The sequence below is a fragment of the Idiotropiscis lumnitzeri genome, chromosome 6, assembly GCF_059441095.1.
Source record: "Idiotropiscis lumnitzeri isolate Australia: NSW breed Sydney's pygmy pipehorse chromosome 6, RoL_Ilum_1.0, whole genome shotgun sequence".
Lineage (NCBI taxonomy): Eukaryota > Metazoa > Chordata > Actinopteri > Syngnathiformes > Syngnathidae > Idiotropiscis > Idiotropiscis lumnitzeri.
The window spans coordinates 12,458,818-12,480,918 of record NC_142396.1 but is presented as its reverse complement, the minus strand read 5'-3'; the positions used below and the strand labels follow the sequence as shown (position 1 = coordinate 12,480,918).

At 43.5% G+C, this 22,101-nt stretch overlaps 1 protein-coding gene across 1 annotated transcript; it reads left to right on the top strand.

Moving 5' to 3' along the window:
• The first annotated feature begins 688 nt into the window (after window positions 1-688).
• ccnd2a (cyclin D2, a) lies at window positions 689-22,101 on the top strand. The gene is made up of 5 exons (XM_088298917.1): window positions 689-1,396; window positions 2,733-2,948; window positions 6,388-6,547; window positions 13,865-14,013; window positions 18,308-22,101. Exons 1-5 carry the CDS (start codon window positions 1,202-1,204, stop codon window positions 18,479-18,481), a joined length of 894 nt encoding a protein of 297 aa, XP_088155043.1. The 5' UTR covers window positions 689-1,201; the 3' UTR covers window positions 18,482-22,101.

Sequence of the window (22,101 nt, the reverse complement as noted above, 5' to 3'; positions counted from 1 at the left end):
GTCTTTTGCATCCCAGCGGAGGCAGGGCAAGGGGGAGGAAGGTAAGAGGAAGTCTGCCCAGTAACAATCGCCCAGCCTGGTCCAGCTCTGAGGAACTATTGGCTATGCAAATAGATACACGCCGAGGGTGGAGGGAACTACTTTAGACAGGCGAGGGGAGGAGGGAGTGAGGGGGGGGGGGACTTTAAAGAGACATTTCCCCTGCTTTTTCTCCCAAGAGCTATGCAGCCTATAGGAGCTTGATGGAAAAGACCAGCTACAAATTTGGGAGGATTTTACAGTCTTCCCCTGATGCACTGCGGCCTTCATTCACTGCTCACAGCTTTGAAGTCGCCCAAGAAGAATAGGGGATGTGTGGGGGATTAACATATTTACCCATGCAGATTCTCATCTCTTTCGGCAGTATTTTTTTTTTTAACTCATTGCTTAGTGAACGCACCACACTGATTCCTATATCTCCACGCTTGCTTGTCCATGCCATATTTCGTCAGCGGACGAAAAGTTTTTTTATAGTGCCGCTTTAGCGTTGCCCTGTTCTGGAGAAGCACATGGCAGCCCTTCTTTGTTCACCAGAATCCCTGTAAAAAGTCCTCCATACAGCAACTGAGTAATTAAAAATATATATGGCCATAGCCTAGATCCATGGTTGTTGTGAAGAATTTTTTTCTTATCAAAATGAAAACTTAAAGAAAATTAGGTCCCTCCCTGGAGTTTTTAAGCTTTTTTTTTCCATTTTTAAGTCAACGCTCCAAAGATAATCAAGCCCCTTTAACATGTGTTATTCAACTTTTGGGGGTAAAATTGTGAATAAGTTGATTTGAGGCATATGAGCTGTGTGTGCACGCATGGCAGAGAAGAAGAAAGAAAGCAAAGAGAGAGCCATGCGTGTGCTGCTCGGAGCTAATGAAGTGAATTGCGTCAGTTGCGCACGCCTGCAGCGCAGCCTTGAAATGCGCCTGATGCAAGTAGAGGCGCACTGAGGGGACACACAGGAAAAGTTCTCCACAACGAGAGGCAGGACGACGCTGACGGAGCCCCTGCAGTCTCGCCTCGTTTTTTATGCCTCCTGTACACTTTCCCTTCTACCACGGTGTGTTTTTGCTCTCCGACACACTTCGCATACAGTGATCCTGCTTCTTTTTTATTTTTTTTTGTTTTTTTGTTTTGTTTTGTTTTTTTGTTGTGACTCAAGCCAAACGCCATGGAGCTGCTCTGCCTCGAAATGGACACCAATATACGGGCTCGTCCCGATCCGAACCTCCTTTGTGATGACCGAGTCCTTCAGAGCTTGTTGACCATAGAGGAGAGGTTTCTACCTCAATATTCGTATTTTAAAGGGGTGCAGAGAGACATTCAGCCCTTTATGAGGAGGATGGTCGCCACTTGGATGTTGGAGGTATAAACGCCACACAAAGCTTGTTGTGTCCTTTTAAAATGCTCCGCATGCGCTCGGTGCTGCTATTACTTGTAACATTGACGGACTAAACTTACTATTTGTGGCTACTTTTGTTCATTTTTAGGCAAATGTCGGCTTTTTACGAGCTTTTCGGCGTTTTGAAGTCCGCTCGTGTCGCTCGTCTTTGCGCTGCTTTCACCTTCCGTACGTAACAATTGCAAATGTTTGCCACTCGTGTAAGTAGTGTTGTATGTTGCAGTTGCTTTGAATATTTGTAATGATTTTATTAAAGATAGACGGACTATTTCCATGCACACGTATGCACTCGCCAAGCACCGCGCTAGTCGATTCGCCATGTTGTTTTTTTTTTACAGGAGCGCTTGTGCTTTTTAAGAGGACTTTACAATGTCATAAACACAATAACAGCACTTAAAACCCGTCGGCTATGGCACAGGGCGAACTTATGTGTCCTCATACTGGAGAAATAAAGTGTTTTAACGTTGCAAACTTTTGGGGTATCTGTTTGAAATGGAGGAAGGGCGAGGGCCTTATTTGCGCCTTTGCTATTCCCCCTTCGCAATGCTTCACGCAGGAATTATGTTCAAAAGTCGACCTTAATTCACGTATTTCCTACTAACATCGAACTTCAAACATTGCCGAGGCTCTCCGCTTTATTTTCATGTCAATTTAATCAAGTTCCGACGTACTGAATATTTTTAATTAATTTTTGAAGTGAATATGTCGGCTCGCTGGTGACGCACGCCACCCAGCCTCATGCGACTTGCCTTGTATTTTGACATTCTATTCATATAAATCCAAGAACAAGATGGATAGGAATAGTCGGATATGGTGTGTAAGGCGTTGTAGCTTATTATGGTGCAAAAGAAATGCATCCGGACAATTTATTTCTATTTTTAAATATTTTTTGAAAAACATGACGAATGAAGAAAAAGTGTTTCCGCGTGCTGCGCTACAAGCGGGGTGTTTTCTGGCTCGGCTCGATTGTGACTTGAATTCATGTCTTAGTGAATGAACTGCAGGAATGTGACTCTATCGACATGTTTTACACTTTAATTCATGCTTTGTCGAAATCATCACTTCGATTAAATGTGATGTCGCAACCGACCGGGACCGAACGCAAATTCTTGGCTGGTCCCCAACTTTTGAGTGTCATCGCATTTGAATGCGCCTTTATATGTCATTTAAAGCTTATTTATGCTTTTCAAGTGCTGGGCAATAAAAGTAAACGTCACTGATCGTCGCTGTATTGTATTGTATTTATTAAGTGCCCTACCCCCCACCTCCCTCTCCCCCCCACCCCTCTCTCTCTGTTTAGGTTTGTGAGGAGCAGAAGTGCGAGGAAGAAGTTTTTCCCCTGGCCATGAACTACTTAGACAGATTTCTAGCAGTGGTCCCCACCAAAAAGTGTAACCTGCAGCTGCTGGGAGCAGTTTGCATGTTTCTTGCATCCAAATTGAAAGAGACTCGTCCATTAACTGCAGAGAAGCTTTGCATCTACACAGATAACTCCATCAAACCACAAGAACTGCTGGTAAGCAACATCACGTCACCAGTTGCTCAACACCAGCTTTTTAATCGCCCTTTTTATTTTTTCGTTTTATAATATTTTGAACTATACTCCCCCCCCCCTTAAAAATAATAACGTAATCTAGGGTGCACTTAAGTCTGTGTTTTAATGAAACGCAAATGCCACACACAAGTGAATTGTTCCACAGGGGCTCCTTACTGTACATACCCCTCTGGCTGGGCTTTAAAGTCTGTCTAATGGTCTCCATCGCCATCTAGCGGCAAATATTTGCACACGCAGAGCAACGAGGTCATCTTGAATGGCGGCCAAACTTCTGACTCTGTTCCTGTCAGAGTGGGAGAGAGGCACAGAGAAATCCAAGTTTGCCTTTTACAGTTCAGCCTCCATCCAAAAATAACCATCGATGCACACGCATGATGCCATGTTATGTCATGCTGGTTCTGTTTTGCATGATTGTCGTAATCGTGGAGGGGGGGGGGGGGTCGAGAGAACAATTGTTTGTTTGCGAAGGCTTGCGATATCCGCAGCTGCCTTCACCTGCGCAAAGCAATTACTTAGGGCCAGTCTCAAATCAGATAACGAAGCCCCGCAGTGCTACATAAACATTCCTCGGTAAACAACAGTCCACCCTACCCGTGTTGTGAAAGAGGCCTGATTTTGTAATTCAGATGTGACTGACTGCTCCCCGACGCCGGGCTCTCATTTCCATTCTCGCACCTATATGGTCAGCATGGGAAAGAGGTGCACTCCATCAAACAGCATGCCTAACTTTTAACTTTTGAGGCCCTCTGCTGTTTGTTTCCTGATGCGTCCTCTCAGTGTTTCTGTATAAGGCAGTATTTTGGCTGTCATGCAGATACAGGAAACAGAGATCAGCTGCTCAGTGCATGTGATCGCTTCTTCTCTCTTTTTTTTTTTTGTGGTCCTCTACTACGGAAGCGTATTGCATTCACTTGAGAAAAAAAAAACTTGTTTTTCTGAGTAATTTTTTTGGGCCTTTGTTTTTTATATGTAATTTTTTTTCTTTTCTGTTTTATGGAGTATTTTTGTTCTGTTTTTCTGAGTAATTTTTTTTCTGTTTTTATGAGTTTTTTTGTTTGTTTTTTTCGGACAAATTTTTTCTCTATTTTCTGCGTAATTTTTTTTTACCTCTGAACTCCATGTGACGTGTTCCCGACTCGCTTATGGCGGACTCCTCCCCGCTTACCTCAAACTGCCTTCAACTTCATACTTAAACCGGTTCAATTAAGGTAAGGCATGTATAGTAATTAGTAACGCAAACATTCGTTGTGTTTGGTGCTTTTTAACTGTATACTTTACTCATAAGTTTTTATCATTTTATGGCGCATGTCAAGCGACATGATTTCAATAATGTGTTCTTGTTAACACTTCGTTTAGTCATCACCCGGAAGTTCCTTCCACAACACTTCAATACAAGGCATTATGGGACATGTAGTCCCAAATTTGTATTACTACATAAAGTGTACAGTTAAAAAGCACAAAATGCAACGAATGTTTGCGTTACTAATTACTGTACTTGCCTTACCTTAATTGAACCGGTTTAAGTATAAAGTTGAAGGCAGTTTGAGGTAAGCGGGGAGGAGTCCGCCATAAGCGAGTCGGCAACACGTCACTTGGAGTTCAGAGGTAAAAAAAAAATTACTCAGAAAAACAGAAAAAATTAGTCCAAAAAACAGAAAAAAAATTACTCCGAAAAACAGAGAAAAAAATTACGCAGAAAAATAGAAAAAAATACTCCATAAAACAGAGAAGAAAAAAATATACAAAAAAACAAAGGCCCAAAAAATTACTCCGAAAAACAAGTTTTTTGTTGTTTTTTTTTCTCAAGTGAATGCAATACGCTTCCGTACTTCCGTACTCATCTTTCGTAAGAATTTCTTGTAAATTGAACCGCAATGTTAAAAAGAAGGTGTGACCAGAGGAAGGCAGTAGCAGAAGGAAGTGGGGGCCAACCTGCCACTCAGCATTCAGCTCTGCTATGTTGCAAACTTTTTTTCTTCTTTTTTTTTTTTGTCATCGATTCTAAAGTGGAGCCGCACTTGTGGAATAGGTTTCAATGCATGAGGATAATCTTGTTGCTCACGCGATGCTTCCAATTTTGCCTTATTTAATAATACAAGTCATCCTTTGAGACAAAGCAACAGCTCCTTTTCGTTGAGTGTCAGAAGTCGAACATTGCATGTCTGAAAAGGTCAGTGGAGAAAAAACAAAAAAAAACATACAAGGTCAGCGGCTAGCATGTTGGATTATCTCATGACTGAGACCATGCGGTCTCTCCGAGGAAGAAAATGAGCAGCATACGTGGTTGCAGTCACAAGGCAGTCGTCCGGAACCATACCACTAAATGTTTTCCTAAATTAGTCACCAACTCTTCGGTTAATCACCTCCTGCTCGAGGAAGCGAAAGTAACAATACACCCAAAGACAGGAGAACACCACACCTAGTGTCATGTACCATCACATGGACAGCAGCATGCGTCTTCCCCGCTCAATGTACTGCTCCAGCAATGTCATGTGTGATGACAAGGCATTTATACATATGAATTGTAGGCCTGTTTGGCACTTGACAATGGTGGATTTACAGAGATTTTCCAAATGACTTTTAATGGTTGGTGTGGGAGGAAATCCGCTTAAGAGTGTTTTTACATTTCTTTCAATGTTTGACTACAGATTAAATGCTGATTCTTCCCAATGCGCAGCCTTCCTTCCCTTCCGTACACACACAGCGGAACCTCTGCTGGGCCTCTTTAGGAAAGTCCCAGATGCCAGACAGACAAGTGGGGAGGGAGCACACTGTTGTGAGGTCACCTGAGCTGGTGACATTGCTTGTGTTTCTCGGCGTCAGGCTGTAAAAAAACCCAAAAAAACCCACGCAAATTATTGTGATTTTGCACAAGATTAGTTTATTTTTATTTATTTTTTGTACGAAAACAATTTTAGGTAATTCCGTGAATAATGCAGGTTTAGCTTTCAATATTTGTCTCCAATGCTATAATAAATACAAACACAAATAATCATTTCTTTTAAAACTTGATACATTTCATCAGTCTAGGAAACACAGCAATGTCGATCTGAATTGTTTTGGTCATTAGACACGTCACATGTTTGCACGGCCACTTGTTGCTAGGCAGAATTCATACGGCATGCTCACAAGGCTGTTAGAATGGCAACAGAGGGCTAATTCAACAGAATAAGGAAGTCAGATGAGACAACATTAAGGATATTAAAACGCAAAAACTGTTTTTTGCAATTGAAGCACTTCCTTGTATAAAAGAGAAAATACATCATGTAAAAACCTAAACTAACATCGCTTACCCAAACAACTTCAAAATGTGAAAATGTCTCCTCTGCCTATTATGAAATGTAATTTTTGAGTCCGCAACGTCCGTCACCACAATCCTGCGGTGTCCCCTTTTCTTCAGGAATGGGAACTGGTGGTGTTGGGGAAGTTGAAGTGGAACCTGGCTGCAGTGACGCCGAACGACTTCATCGAGCACATAGTGAGGAGGCTGCCGCTGCCTGAGGATAAACTGACTCTTATACGCAAACATGTCCAGACGTTCATCGCCCTTTGTGCCACAGGTAGGTCACAATCAAGCGCGCTTGCTCATGGATTGCCTCGGTCATATATTGCAGTGCTCATTTGTCAAAACAGATGCGATACATAATGGTGAATAAGCTGTTCCACCGCTTTCTCATGATTCATTATTCACACCTGCGCTACGTTGCATTTAAGAGATCAGAAAAACATGGAAATACAATGAGCATACTCATACAAAGCTGTTGTCAGCTGGAGCGCAAATCCAAGCGCCAACACAGACTCACTGAAATCACGTCAGCCCACCAGGCCCTGCCTCTTAAATGCACATATCCATTTTTAATGCAGGAATTAAAAGACAAAGTAGTTTCATTACACTGTAGGCTCGCAATATTTTTGGGGTTGGTTCAAATCAGGGTTATTGTAGTTTTAGATTTTTCATAATACAGTATAGTTTTTTTTTATTAAATTTTTGTTGTTCGAAATTCAGTTACTTTTAATGTTTTTAGAGCCGGTTTGTTAGTTTTTATTAGTTTTTATTTTTTCAGAAAAGCTTAATTTTAGTTTAGTTTTGATTAGTTTTAGTTTTTGTTTGTAAATATATGAATTTGTTGAAAGTAAAAAATAAAATAATAAAACAAGTCACTATTGTGAAATTAAACAACAATTATCACGCGACTATTTGACCTTCATAGACTTTAACAGCTAAACTGAAATAAACGTTTTTTTTTTTTTTTTGGAAGGGCCCCGAAAACTTATGCATGTTAATTGATAAAGACTAAAACGAAGGTCATTATTTAATTATTGTTAGTTTTAGTTAGTTTTATAAACTTGAGATATAGTTTCAGTTCTTTTTCATTGTTTTAAAAAAATGTCCTTATTTTATTCAAAAATTTTTTTTCAATATTAGTTTTAATGTTAGTGTTTACTATAATGCCTTGGTTCAAATAAATTTTGAATGACTTTTCAAAGTGTTTTAATAATTATGGTCTGTTTTACGAAGTTTAAATGTTTTAAAAGAGTGCGGTAGTGGTAAAACTATATTAAAAAAGTTGTTTTTTTCTCGCAAATATTTACTGTAATGATGACTTTACTACTGCGTTTTGGATGCAATACTACTTTATTTGTATAGCGCATTTCACAACAGCTGCAGCTGAAACAAACATAAAATAGCAATAGTTCAATAACATAGACAAAGCCGTAAATTAAAATACAAATTAATCTTACTAACACATTTAGAGTAGACACCGGAAAACAGCAGAAGAGTCTCAAGTTGGGTCAAAAGCCAAAGAATAAAAATGTGTCTTCAAAGACATGAGACTCATTTCCCATCATTGGTGTTCTTTTTTAGTATGCCTTGATGCATTCAAAGTTTCTTCTTTTTGGCAGCTTTCCACAATATCGTCCACAACTGCATACATTTCCAATGTCGCAATCGATTTTTTGCACATTCTTTTCCGAGCACCGTATCAAAGTGCAGCTCAGCTCAGAGGCCTGATGTAATTTAAGAGAGATGTATTACCCACATGGTGGAAAATATTCCAAATGAAACTTACGTCATTGAAGATGTTTCAGAGTTAAGGCGTCCTCCATCATCTGTCATGTCACAGTCTGGTATGAGGCGCTGTTGCGCTGTTTTGGAGGCTCGTCTGTAGCGTCCAGTAACACTTCAAAGCAAACTCAGCTGGTTGAGGGGCCTTCCCATGTGACACGGGGTTGGGAGAGGTGCTGAGGCTTGGTGGGCTATTGTGAGGTGGATTGTTCCCATACGATCAAACATCAAGTGAGTCCTGGGAGGGACACGCAAGCCTTCAACTTGATCTGGAAATGGCGGTGGAGAAGATGCAGGAGGTTTGCATGTTTTAATATCTCCAGTCTCCACAGCTGGAGGACGTGATAGCGTTTGAGGTCATGCACCTTCGCTTTGCATCACCTCAAAACTGAGAAGCTACCAACAGGGCCGGAGGAGTGATGTAATAATATTAATGATGACACTTCATTGATGCTACCAAAAGCATTGACATCCTCTCTCTTGGGAAATAGCTCATTTTACTGGTTTCCAGTAGTTCAGAGCAAAGCATAGTTGCACAGCGTTAAAATGAAAGATTGCCAATTTTTTTTTTTTTTAATGTAAAGGCAGGGGTTATTGTGAACGATAGGCTGGAGCAAAAAGAAGGACCAACCGACTTTCTTAGTGTGGTGTAGATTCTTGTGTAATGACAGCATGTCAGTGGAAGTCGCTATTCTCAAAGCAACATTGTGAAAGACTCAGCATGCACTTTGTCCGTAATGGCTTCATCGAGGGAGTGGAAGTGAATTTACGAGCCGAGTCCTCCTGACAATGCGTCTTCGGAGAGAGCCTTTCCGCAGATAGTGCTGGATTAGCAACAGACCATTTATTTATGTATGCACTCGGCAAACATAGAGTAGTGAGGGCAAGACGCAGAAAGAGAAGAGCGCGAGTGAGTCAACAATTCGATGCGCTGAAGATATCTGGGAATTCGAAACCCTTTTTGCTCAGCGTTCCCAGACGTAAATCTTGTGTTATCTGGTGAGAATCTTCCCGGAGGCATCCTCCGAGCCGGTCTGAAGAGCCGAAGACGCAGCACAAGGAGGCGAGCTCTCAGGAGGATTTACATTTGCAAGACAGTCGACAACAGGTCACCTGTGGCCTTTCCGTTTCATTCAACCCACCGGCCGCCGCAAATCCCAGCGCCGCTGTCCGTCTAGTGAAAAAGAAAACATGCACAAAACCGCAGTGCTATGTTTTCAAGAGAACAAGGAGAAAGGAGAAGTGGAGAATAAGGCCTCTCCTTCCTAATAGCTCCTCGCTTTTGATGAAACAGTTCCGTTCAGGCCACTCGGCGGGTTTTTGTCAGGTGGCGTTGGCTGGCTCTGTATTAATTAATAACACTGGCTGCTCCATTCAGGACTATGCAAATGGTTTGAGGGGCTCAGCTCAAGACTGCGAGAGAGGAGACAAAAGATAGGGCCCTTACATTTCATATGCAGAGCCATTTGAGGGTCAGCGCCGCGGGGCCACTTGATAGGAAACACCGGCCTTTCCCTCAGGCAGCCCGCCGGATAATAGCCCAGAAACAAGCTCATTAAGGGAGATTATCAACCTCCATTCCTACACACGCACACCAAGCACTCCCAGCTTCCTCGTCTATTCTTATTCAATTGGGCTAAAGTGGGAGAATAGACGGGGTGCATGGGGCAGACAGATGCACCCCAAACTGTCTCTTGTGGTTATTCAGCTTCATCTTCTGGCCATATTGGCAGGGATTATGCCTTGATTTTATTTTTTTTTATGCACGCTCCAATAGCCTTTACGCGTGCTTTGGACGGTCATACATGTTGACCAAACGCGACACCTGGATGTTGACCATTCGAGAAAGTCCATTGTCCTACATGTTGGGATATAAATTCCCACTGGGTCAACTAGCAAAGAATAAGATCTCCAAGTTATGAATGGTATTTGATGATTTTTTTTTTTCCTCCGGTGGAAAGGAGGGCTAGGAAGTGGCTTTGAACTGTCAAGTAACTTGATCATTAACTTGTTAGTTTGACAGAGGAAAACTAATCATTCACTAGATAGAAGACACCCTTTTCCTTTCCTCCCTCTTGTTTAAAGTCCATTTCACTGGCTGGACATACGAATTCGGAATTGGATCTTTTCTGTTTGAGCGCAATAGTGCAAGAAATGGAAAATTGACCACGCAGCGGCTCAAATTTACACAAAGTTGCTGTTTTCTTTTTTTATCAGAACGTAACCAGATAAAATCAAGTATTGTGTTTTTTGTTTCGTTTTCAATTTACAACCTTTTTTTTTTCTTTTTTTTGAAGCTGTATTTTAGCTCCACAAGATGGTGACACTGTGGGCAAATATGCGCGTGCAATTTCTACGCAACAGTGCAAATATTTTTCAGTGATTCATGTCCCTTTTGATGCCAATCTCACTGGACCAGAATGCCGTCGGCATGGAGACACTCATCACATTGGTCTCGAAATGAATGATTCATCTCAGATGTGGTCAATGAAACGATCTTTACTGCTGTTTGTTATCGTTAAAAAAAAAAAAAAACTCCTTCACGCTGGATGCGTCAGAGCCTGAGCAAATTAGCCAGCACCTCCGACCAATTATCCTCACATCCTTGATATGTGGGATCATGTCCGGTGCCGCCACATTGGCAACAGATGAAGCAGGAAGTAGCCTGCGCCCAAACGTGTGACAGAGTAAGTGAATCACACTGTGGCATGTCCTGAGTTCCCTACATCAGCTACCCACTGAAAACCATGTGGCCGTCTGACTCACAACACAAGCGCAAGGGGAATTTCTCTCTGGATGCTGCTACATTCATTGCCGTGTTTGAAAAGGCAACATCCTCTTGTGAAGTCTGCGTGATAAACATTGCTGATAGTGATGATGAATTTAGTCACAATTCACTTTGGGTGAAAACATAAAGAGGAGATGGAGAGAAATTTTATACATGTGACTCGGATGGTTGCGTGGCTGTCTCGCGGGTTCATAATGATAACCGGCACTCAAGTCAGATGTTCCTTGTCGCTCCTGAATTGCGATCGTGTCTTGCGGTAATCTTCAAAAGACATGTTGAAATTTACTTCGGAGCAATGCCATGAACCACACGGGCTCGACAACAGTTTGGTCTTTCTGTGAAACGTCTCGCAAAAATGACGATGCATTAGTGTCAATAGCGGCATAGCAATCCTAAAATAATGTTTCATTTTCACCTTGATCAAATTTGCTCAACGGGCACTACGTCTTGAGTTAATGCGTTGGAAAAACAGGAAGGGAGTTGGAGAGGAGAGTTTGGGATTTTCTGCCAGTTTGGATGGCTGGTGTTCAACTCTCCAGTGTACATTAATTTCCAAGTTGAATGTGCATACATTGCAGCCACCCGCAAGGAGTGTGTCATGAGGGGCAGCAGACTCCATGTGAGCCCAGGCCAGAGAAGATGGAGTTGCAGACAGCGAGAGAAAGGCCCATTGAAGGGTCTGAGAGACGTGCTGGCCAGACGAGGCGGCCGCTGACACTTACACAGAGCTTTCCATCGGAGGCGTGCGTCCCCACTCAGCTACATACACTTGTTTATCCTCAACAAGAATATCAATGAGCGGCTCCTAAAATACGAGCATTCTTTGCCCCGCAGGCCGCCGCCAACAGGCCGGCGCGTCGGGCCGTATCGGCTGCACGCGCACGGCCTTGTTTGTTGTTGCCTTGTCTGGAGTGCAAAAAAAAAATTCGCTTGCAGCCCACCGCCCACCACTCCGCTCAGCCACAAAACGACGATAGATCTTTGCCGCCCGTCCGTGTACTGTATGTGCCGTCGAACAGTATATTATTCCTTGCCTGTGAGGTGTGCTCCCTTGTCTGTCGGCGGGCTCTCACATCACACATGGTGTAAATCCATGTATGTCTTTCTCCTTTTCCCCCCCTGGAGAAAGTTGTACTATTACAGCAGTGATGTAATGCCGAGGGTCTTTGTGTGCTCTTTCCTCTTGGCTCGAGGTGGCCTTTAATAAATCGCCCCTTGGCAGAGGCCCAGCCACGAACACAGGGGTGTATAATAAGTTCATTTATTTGTCAACACTGAGCCCACACGATGAGAAAACGCCTGGCTGCGCATGTTAAAAAGGCAGCGAGGGGCTGCCTTTACAGCTATCAAAGGGCCCACCTCTTTGATTCCAGCTGGAGGAAAAAACGAAGGAAGAAAAATCTCCTTCAGAGCCATCGCATGCCGTTTGCTTTGCAATTGAATATGGCAATATGTAAATGCGCAGGCTGCCTCTGCCTCCTCCCGTTGCCCGCTGCCCCAGCCCATAGGTGGCCCAGGAACAGAGGCATGCTTGTGGGGGAAGGAGAGGAGGTGAGGGTCACTGGAGGGCAACTCTTTTCTTCCTGCAAAACCTCACAAGGGTCTGGACACAGACTTGAGAGTGATGTGCAGCAGAGATGTCAACCCCCCCAACGTTCTCCCATCACGCCCACCACCTTCCCGTCTTTTCTCCTCGTGGCCTTGTCGCCACTCTGTCCATCCCTCCTTCTTCATCTTCCTCTTGATGTTGACCCCCCGCACCCCCGCTGTCCGGCCACGCTCTTTGTCCGGCCTGTCTCGCTGAATTGCCATCGGCACACAGGGGATGGATGCTGTGTCTCTCAATTGGGTGAAATGAGGTGATGACTCCGGACAATGGAGTCACACTCTTCTGCCTTCCCTCTCGCTGGCCCGCCACTCTATTAATATGCTAAAAGATAGGAGGGCCGCCAACGCAAACCACCGCCTGTTGCCGCGACAAAGCCTGGGGCATGTGTGTCATTCAGTGGCCCCCGAGCGGGCCGTGTGCTTTCCAAAAAGAAAGGTAGAAGTTGAGCAAGACTTCCAGAGAGAATAGCCAAGGGAGAGATGCTGATTTTCTCTCTCTCTCTCTCTCTCTCTCTCGTGCCCCCCTCCCTCGCGCCTGTATGCCAGTTGCCTTGCCTTTTCGAGCTTCTGGCCCGTTCACAAGCTGTCTCATTTGCATTATGAATGACAGTGAGGGGAGCTAACAAGGTTATTGGTCTTTGAGACGCACGCCTGTGACCACACGTGGAAAAAGGACCTACAGCAGTGAGCATTGGCAGAGGCACTGAGCCTCTTTATTCCTCCCTTTCCAAGCGCTATGGGGCTTTTTCAGCGAGCACACGATTTACTCAGGAGATGGAAGAAAAGGGTCCGGCCTGGGGGAAAGGGAGGCGGGGCGGGTTTGGAGGGGAGGTAAGGGAGGGCGGCTGCTTTTCAGCTCCTTTACAAGCCAAGTGAACCCTCATTATCCAGGCTGCTGGTCATTAGCGAGCGCTGCGTTCAGACTGTGCGCAATAGAAGGATTATTTATCGACTGACTGCTAGATTAACAAATCATGCAGTATTGTCTGGCATGCCTGTACTTTTTTTGTGGAGCGTATTAATTAAAACGTGAAATTATGAAACGACACCTGCTGAATGCATAATCCTCTGACAAAAAAAGAGTCATTTAATTCCTGGTTTGAAGTTACAATGCGCGCATCTTTTTCTACAACTAACTTGTTGAACTACAAATACTTGGCCCTCGAAATGTAACCCACCGGGAATCTTCAAATCGTTGATGATTTTCTATGTGCCCTTAAAGACACACCATTCTGTTTTCAATAATGTCATTTGAAATTTAAAAGAAAAAAGCCCTTTGAATTTTGAGGGGGGATTAAGAGTTACAAAAAAAATGTTGTTTTTTTTTAAACATAAGTCTGTATTAATCACAGAAAAAAATTACAGCATCACTGCCACGTTTACTCAATTAGCTTTTTTTCCCCTCCTTGACAGATTTCAGATTCGCCATGTACCCTCCATCCATGATTGCCACCGGAAGTGTTGGGGCGGCAATCTGCGGCTTACAGCTGGATTCAGTGAACCAATCCCAGTGGGGGGACAGTCTGACAGACCTGCTGGCCAAAATCACAAATACAGAAGTGGTGAGTTTATGTTTGCCTGTGTAGACCTGTGTTTGGAAAATGATAGCTATCCGGAGAGCTGACCAGCTAATGCCAATAGAGACAGTTGGATATTTATGAGTAAATATAAATGATCTATAACATATTGTGCATTGCCAAAGATACTTCAGCGAGGCATTATTCGAGCAACATGTTTATTCTTGTAGTTTACAGTGTTATACAACATCATATTTAGGGTTTGTAATATTTTTGGATTGGATGTAGTTTCATCGCCTTGGCAGTGGGCATACCACGACGTCTAATCAAAGTAAGAGAACATTTGTTACCTGTATGTTTGTCAGAAACCTGACTAGTAAGCAAGTGGCAGGTTTTCGTCTGAGTAGGGCCTCCTCATATAAACAATCCTGGGAATGTTGCTGTGGTGGGTTAGACGAGTCCAAACAGCAGCAGGACCTTTAGCGATACCTGGCATTCATCATGCGGCTGGAAGTCTCAAGTCTCAACGTGCTTTAGCTCATTGGAAGTTAACGGAATGCAGCATTGGAAGTCAGAAATTAATTTTATTTGAATTTTCAAGACGTCCATCTTGAATTGGTGAGATCAAGGCGTCAGAGAAGCATCGAGAGCCCGAATCAAGTGAAGTGCTTCAAGAATGATAGTCTTTGGTTTGCACTCGTTGACTTAGTTGGGACAAGAATTTGTGTGCGCTCACAACACAGGGGCCAGATAGTTGTCGCACCGACCTTAGTTTTTTAAATCCTTTCCCAAAAGGCGTCTAAGAAGGAGGAGGGGGAGGTGGACCATCAGGCCTGCGTGGTGACAATCAAGCCTCTCCCGCCTCTTCCTTTTCCTCCAAAAAGCATCCCGGCTGGAAATCATGGTTCCCTCGGGTGTGTGCTGTGTGAAGTCTCGTTCACCAGCTGAGGAAAAACAAATAGTTAGCCCGAGCAGCACAGGACCTCAGTGTGTTTAGACTGCACGGTTCAGGACTTGAGGGAATTAAGTCGCTCTATGGCTCTATGATCAACTCTCCACATTCCTCGATCCAGACAAGCCGTGCTTTGCAGCGCAGGCTGGAGGCGAAGCAGAGGGCACCTTTCCTAACTCAACATATATGAGGGACTTAAGTATAAACTGCTTAGGAGACAGCCAAAAGTAAACATATTGGGTATGTTTTGGTTTGTAAAATTACTCAAGAACTTGTATCAGACCACCGCTGGTGAGACGCAGCCTTAAGAAAATGTGAATGTACACACATTTGTTGCGTATTGCTTTTGAAAGAATTCCAATGTATTCATTGACACGGTCAGAGATTGTTTGCAAAAGTAAGATTATGGTTTCTTGATGACAATTTTGACTGCAGTCACCAGGGTGGCGCTTCGAAAAAAAACGGCAAAGGTACACGTAACTTTCTGTATTTGTATTTGTCCAGCGAAAGAGTTTCGCTAAAGCTAGCTCAAGAGCCAGGCCAAGTGTGAGGGGGGGGGGGGTTTGCCAACGCTGCCGCTGTTGCCAATGGCATCATGGCCGAGGCCGCCCCCTCCTGGCACCCTGCTGGCATCTGCGGTATCCACAAGCTGCGGTTTTCCAATGGAAATGTGACAAAGCCCAGCCACCACCTTGAGCTGCTGGAAAAATGTGTGTCACGTCATGCACACACACCCACACACACACACACACCTGGTGTTCCCAAGCTGCTCGCTGTGAAGGGTAGATGATGGTGATGGCTAAAGAAAGAGAAATTGTAGAAACTGTAAGGTCAAACGAATAATGTTTTCTGGTGTAAGAATCTCTCAATCATAAAAGATTGAAGAAACCTAATTGCACAACAAGAGGCGTTCAGAGAGGAGGGCCAACAAAGCAGTGGTCCCGGCATCTGCCAATCTAGGGGTGTTCAATTTTGAAACTCGTTCACCACCAATAATCATCACGCACCCCCCTCTCCTGGTGACAAAATACTTTTTCGAGGGCATCGGAAACAGCCATTCGTTCCGGGCATCTGTGAGCTTCGCACGCCATTGTCGCAACATTATTGTTACACAACTGCTGAATGACAATGACCACTGTTTCGAGTGAAACAAGATGTCTTGTACGCCATCATGCATGATTTTATTTTTTGGTTTTGTGAACTTTTACACACACACACACACATATTCATGCAGTTCAGTTTCATCTCACTGGAAGGCAAGAATTTTCAGATTTCTTTCAGTCACACTCTTTCTGAGTTGCAAAATGGCTGTCACCACGGCAAGCCAAACGTGTTTATTTTGGAAGATCAATGCTTTACAAAGTGAGCTGTTTGGGCCACAGAAAGAAAGAATGATGGCATTTTCTATAGTTAGGATTTCCACTGTCAGCCTCTTTCTGGAAGATTCTTGAGATAAGTGTGACGCCTGTTGTGTGTGCTCGCTCCAGCTCTGACCATCCAGCCTTGTGTGGTACAGTCGGCACTTGAAACGCATTCCATGGCTTCACACATTTCTTCCTTTTGGTTTTGTCTGTCTGCACGACTTCCCCCTGCTGCTCGTGTCACAAAGGCCGCCCAGGAATAATGTGCTTGCCTTGTCACACAGACAGATTGTTGCAATATGATGAATGCTTGAGGTGGACTGCAACAACATGGAGGGAATATGAGACCCTCATGTGCTGTCCAGGTTGAGGCGGCGCCAAATGATGCTTCACTGAAGCGCTCTCTCTTCAGCCATATTGGTCGCTGTTGGGCTTTGCTTTGCAAGCACCTCGACCTTCCGCGAAAATGCTACCAATGTTTCCAGTAGTCACACGCTGAAGTCATTAAACTTTCTCAAATAAAACCTATAAGGCTTGGCAAGTCGTTGGAGTTGCCGCTCTAAAGCGCTGCAGAGACTGTGAGAGTGTCTTATTAGAACTGAAGGCATGCATTCTTGCGGTAAAACACAGGCAGTCGCTTTACATGTTTGGAGCTTTGCTTAATGTTCTCACAGGAATTGAGATTTTTACGACCATTGGGGCATGTTGGTGGGTGCAGTGGGTGTGTTTGTGCACACGTCCATGTTAGTGGTCCCCTCGGAGGATGGACGCTATTTGGGTTACCTTCATATCTGACCGAGTCTAAATCAAATCCATATTCCCGGATTCTAACCACCAGTGTTGACGAAATAAGATTTACTGGTTGCAATTACTTCAAGCTGCCCCTAAATCTTGAAAAAAAAAAAGCAATAGGCATAAATAGCTTGGACTCCAATTCTTAAAAATGTCTCATGCATGTTTTAGCTTGTGATCTAGTGTGCTGTTTGACCTTTGACATCATGACCTTTTGTCAGTGAGCCGTGTGCACTGCAGCTCCTGAAGAGTAACTCTGTTCTGAGTTATGTGTTGGTTCTTTCTGGCCTGGCGGCATCTGAAACTATAACACTGGCTTTTCAGGTCTGAATTAGCTGCAGCTTTCTAAAAAAAAAAAAGGAGAAAAAAAAACTTGAGCCATCACTCCATAAGGTACAATGAACACAAGGAACTTTTTTTTCTGTTTGAGTATCACACAGCGAGAAGTTAGTGTTCTCCATTAGCGCACTCAATTGTGAACAAATGCTTCTACAACATCTGTGGGATTTTTCTGCGAACAATCTATTCAAGTCAGCACCACCCGCTCCGTACAGTTCGACCCCCCCTCCCACCCGTCTGCCCGTCCGCCCCCTCTGTGGACCAGCCATCACAGATATGAGGGCTCAGTGCTGTTGAGAGGCTCCTCTCCCAGGTGGATTCTCACATTGCACGGGCGCCTTTGATGCTGAAAGGCGAGCCGGCCGGGTCTCCCATGGATCCCCCGCAGGCAGGCAGGCACAAGGACTGGCTCTCGTTAAAAAGGCACCACCTTTGTGCTCCCTCAGGAGGTGGATGTAATTAACATAGCTTTGGTACTACCTGTGTTTTCAGACGTCGTTGTCAAGGTTACCTCTGTTTTCTCAGCGCTTGGGAATGGCTGAGGAGCTGGCGAATAGTTGGGTGCATGGTTGGGGAAGGCAGGCACAGGTGTGTACGTGTGTGGCGCTGTAGGGCCGCTTTTCGTCGCACACCCCCAGTGGGCTGACGTAATGCTTGGATCTGCATCGTGTCTGCCCTTCAGCCTCCCTGCTTGTGGGAGTTGCAGAGAAGTCTCTGGTTTCAGGCAGATATATTGATATGGATCTGGTTGACTGGAACACAAACGAAACTGCGGTTTCTGTAACAATTTTCAGTTTGTGCTTCTAAAGTTTAAAGGTGACATATTGTAGACGTGATCGACTTTTGCTTAGTCAACAGCATTGTGAATTTGTGTGTGTCTCTTGTGACATTGCAGGATGTTCTCAAAGAGTGCCAGGAGCAGATCGAGCGTGTGTTAGAGAGCAGTCTGCGCGAGGGCCGGAAGCAGCAGCAACAGCAGCAGCAGAGTCAGAGAGGCCCGAGCAGTAAAGGCCTGGACGAGCTGGATCAGTCCTCCACCCCGACAGACGTCCGTGACATCAACTTGTGAACCACAAGAGGGCCTCATTGCGCAGGATTTACAACAACAAAAAAATATGAATCATGAAAAAAAAAAAAAACTTTCTTAAAAGCAGAAAAAAAGAACAAAAAAAACAAAATGCTAAAAACACAAGCCCTTTAAAAGAAAAAGAACAATGCTTGCTAGTTTTTTGTAGATTTTTTTTCTGTTCTTCAAGACAAAAAACGCCTGCCCACGAAATCTAGATTTTTTTCTTTTTCTTTTTAAATCTAAAAGCAACAGATTTGGGGCACGGTGATGCTCCGTGGTGCCTTGGATATACAGAAGGGAAACCAATCATATTTGCATTCTGCCTTTGATTGTATAGAATGATCATTAAGTTATATTGTAAACATAGCTGGTTGGCAGAAAGTTGCATACGTGGGATCAAAGTATGGGCTAAGGTTTTTTTTTTCTTTTCTCGCTCTCTATTTTGATATATATTCATGTTATCTTCTGACCATCAGTGAGATGTGGCGAGGAAGCCTTGAGAACAGTATGTGCAACGTTGGTGGGTCCCAAATCCAGGGATGAGACAGGATCATTTGAATCATCATCAGTAGTCGTAGTAATTATTATTAGTCGTAATAATGTTATTTGACATATTTTGAGTAGTCAAGATCAATAAGCTCCTTTGTCAGGCTGCTTGTATGTGTGGGTCAGTTAGTGGATTCAGCGTGCCTCCGTGTGTGTCCGTGTGTGTACGTGTGTGTGTCCAAATGTGAGCGGTCTGAATGGGATCCTGTATCTAAATTAGCAGTAAACATTCTAAGGCGTGAGGCACTTACAATGTTAGAAGACTAAGGAGCAGGCTGAGGTTACATACATACTTTGTTTATCAGTATAACGGGGCATCTATGCTATGTCACTGCCTTCATTCATTAGCAGTGCATCGAGGTCTGTTGTTGGCCAGCAATAAACTGCTGCATCGTGGGGCTATGAATGAGACGGAGTGTGTTTGAGTGAAGGAACCTTCACTTCACTCGCAGCCCTTCCAAGAGCATTTTTGTAAAGTCTTTAATAACCTCAGCCTCACAGGTCATGCTAGGCGTTTGTTTTATTACTGCCATTCTGTTAACGATATATATGACCACATATTGTCACATGGTGTTACAGTGTTGTGTTTCCTGAGTCAAAGGAGGTCGTGGAGTGCAGAACCCTCCAACACGAAGCGTTTTAGAGCACATTTGAACGGCGGAGAGGACAATGCCTCAAAAGACAGGAGGACGCGGGACTCCTGTGTTCATAATAAGTAGGGAGGCGACAGGGTGTGGAAAGAATGGGAAAAGACAGTTTGGATGGATGAATGGAATAGAATGGCGAGGAGTGTCGGGACGTGGGAGCATGCTGCTGATGTACAGCCAGTGGCTGAATGATGAATTAAACACCCATTTGAGGTTTGAGAGCAGAATGACTGGGTGGGATTACAATTCTCTTTATGGAGGTGTACTATAACACAGATAATTGAGTTTAATTAAAAAAAAATGTACTGGTTTCCATTTACATGGATGCGAAATGAGGAACTAAGGCTACCAGATCATATGTGGATGAATTTCCTTTTTTGTTGCTTGGAGGAGTACAAGATATTGTCAATGCATCTGGAGTCCCACATAGGGTTGTGTTCAGCTCCCTATCTGATTTCAATGGCAAAGCACTTTGAGAACATGCTCCCCAGGAGATGACATCAAAATGAATTGGTGGTGATTTGGAGGTGGGTGGGTGTTTCTTTGTATATTATTTGATTTGATTTGACTTTTTATTTTTGTCCTTTTCTTTGGTTTACTTTGGAGGGCTGGTTTCCCAATCACCCCCTATGTCAAGCAAGAGTCCCATAAAAACAGGACATTCCAATCAAAACGAACATTCCGATTCAAGAAAAGACCAACTTGATCCAAGGAGTCTGTCCATTTCCAAGGATTGGAACAAAAACAAAGGCCAAGACACACAGTTCCCTCATCTGTGGCTTTCCTTTACACTGTCAAGATTTTTTTTTTTTGTACTTGAATATTTCTTTCTATTTATCTGCATCACAGCCACAGTCGTGTCACACAGGGCGGCGCTCGGGTGCTCGTAACATCCAATATTTGCACATGTTCTACAGAGGCCAATGAGTTTTTTTTTTTTGTTTGTTTTAACTTTCCAAACCACCACAAGTGATGTGTGTTTTAGTGGCTGTTCACTTTCTATGGTGCTGGCTTGAAATTGCAGAAATGTTCAACAACATTGTGTGAGGCCATGTTGTGTCATTCAGTCCTCTTTTGAGCTTTGCTGCTTCGAATAATCGATGAGGGGGTTCATCAGGCAGAGAGACACCACCGTGTTTTTCTTTTTTGGACTTTCACGTGTGCTTGATTTTTTTTTTTTCCATGAACGATATTGCTTGTTGTCAGACTGAAGAAAATGTGGGGATGTTTTTGTTTTGATTTTGGCGATTTGATTTGCCAAAACATCCAGTTTTTTGAAAATTGCCCTCCTTCATTATGCCTCTGCCGGATGTAAGCTCTCACCCAAACTTAATGTCTTTCCTGCAATGTCTTGTTGCGTGTGTTATATATTGAAACCACACTTTCAATTTGTGTTTGATATATTTTATGGGGTGACCAGACCCACAAAAGGGTTTTTTTTCTAAGATTTAGAGATACTGTATTCCAAAGTGAAGAGAGGACAGAGGAGGTGTGAAGACATCAAGAAAAAAAATGTCAATATTTTTATTGAGTTATTGTTGTCTTTTTGCGCTGCTAAAAGCTATGAATTTGTTTCATTTATACAAAATAACATTACAGAGTTGTGATGTGTCACTTGAGTGTGCTGCTATTTTATAAACATTTGTATTATAATATAATTATTTTACTGCTTAAGAGATAAATTCAGAAAAACGAAGTAGAAGGTGATAGAAGAACATGAAATGAGTATTCGACTGGAAATGTTCTTTGTACAGTTTGACATTTTGCTTAGATAGCATGTCTCCTTTACCCCCTTTTTGAATCTATTTTGCTCTTTTTCTTCAGTCACATTCTGCATCAGTGGTATATGTCCTATACCTCAGGATTACTGGCTACATACAAAAAAAAAACTCATACAAACAAACCAATCCATCATCGATACCTCTGCAGTTAAGGAGCCTGGAGTAGAATAGAAAACAACAAAACTAGCATTTAGTGGATGTGCCGTTGTTCGGCTTCCACTTGGACATACTGGAGGGAGGGGGGGGGGTCGGAACATTTCTGGGGGTGTTCTAGCATGTTTTGCTCATGTTGGTGCTACATCTGACATGTTGTGGGTGACAAAGGCTACAACAACGTTCCTATGATGTCCAAAGTACACGTGTTGCTTTATTCAGTCACAATCACCCTGAATGTCCGCCAATATGGATTCCCAATGTGGGAATGACCTATTTTGGTCTGCGATCTGATATAATGTGCGTGTGTGTGAATTACACCTGTCATTTTGACCCATAAATATTGTGATATCTGGACGTTTGAATGGAGCACATTCCCCTTTGGCTCGCCCGCCCCCCCCTCCCCACTAGAACCCATATCATGTACCTCAAATGTCTGTTGCACAACCTCTGTTCAATAAACTTCTGCTTTAAAGGGTGTGACACCACATCA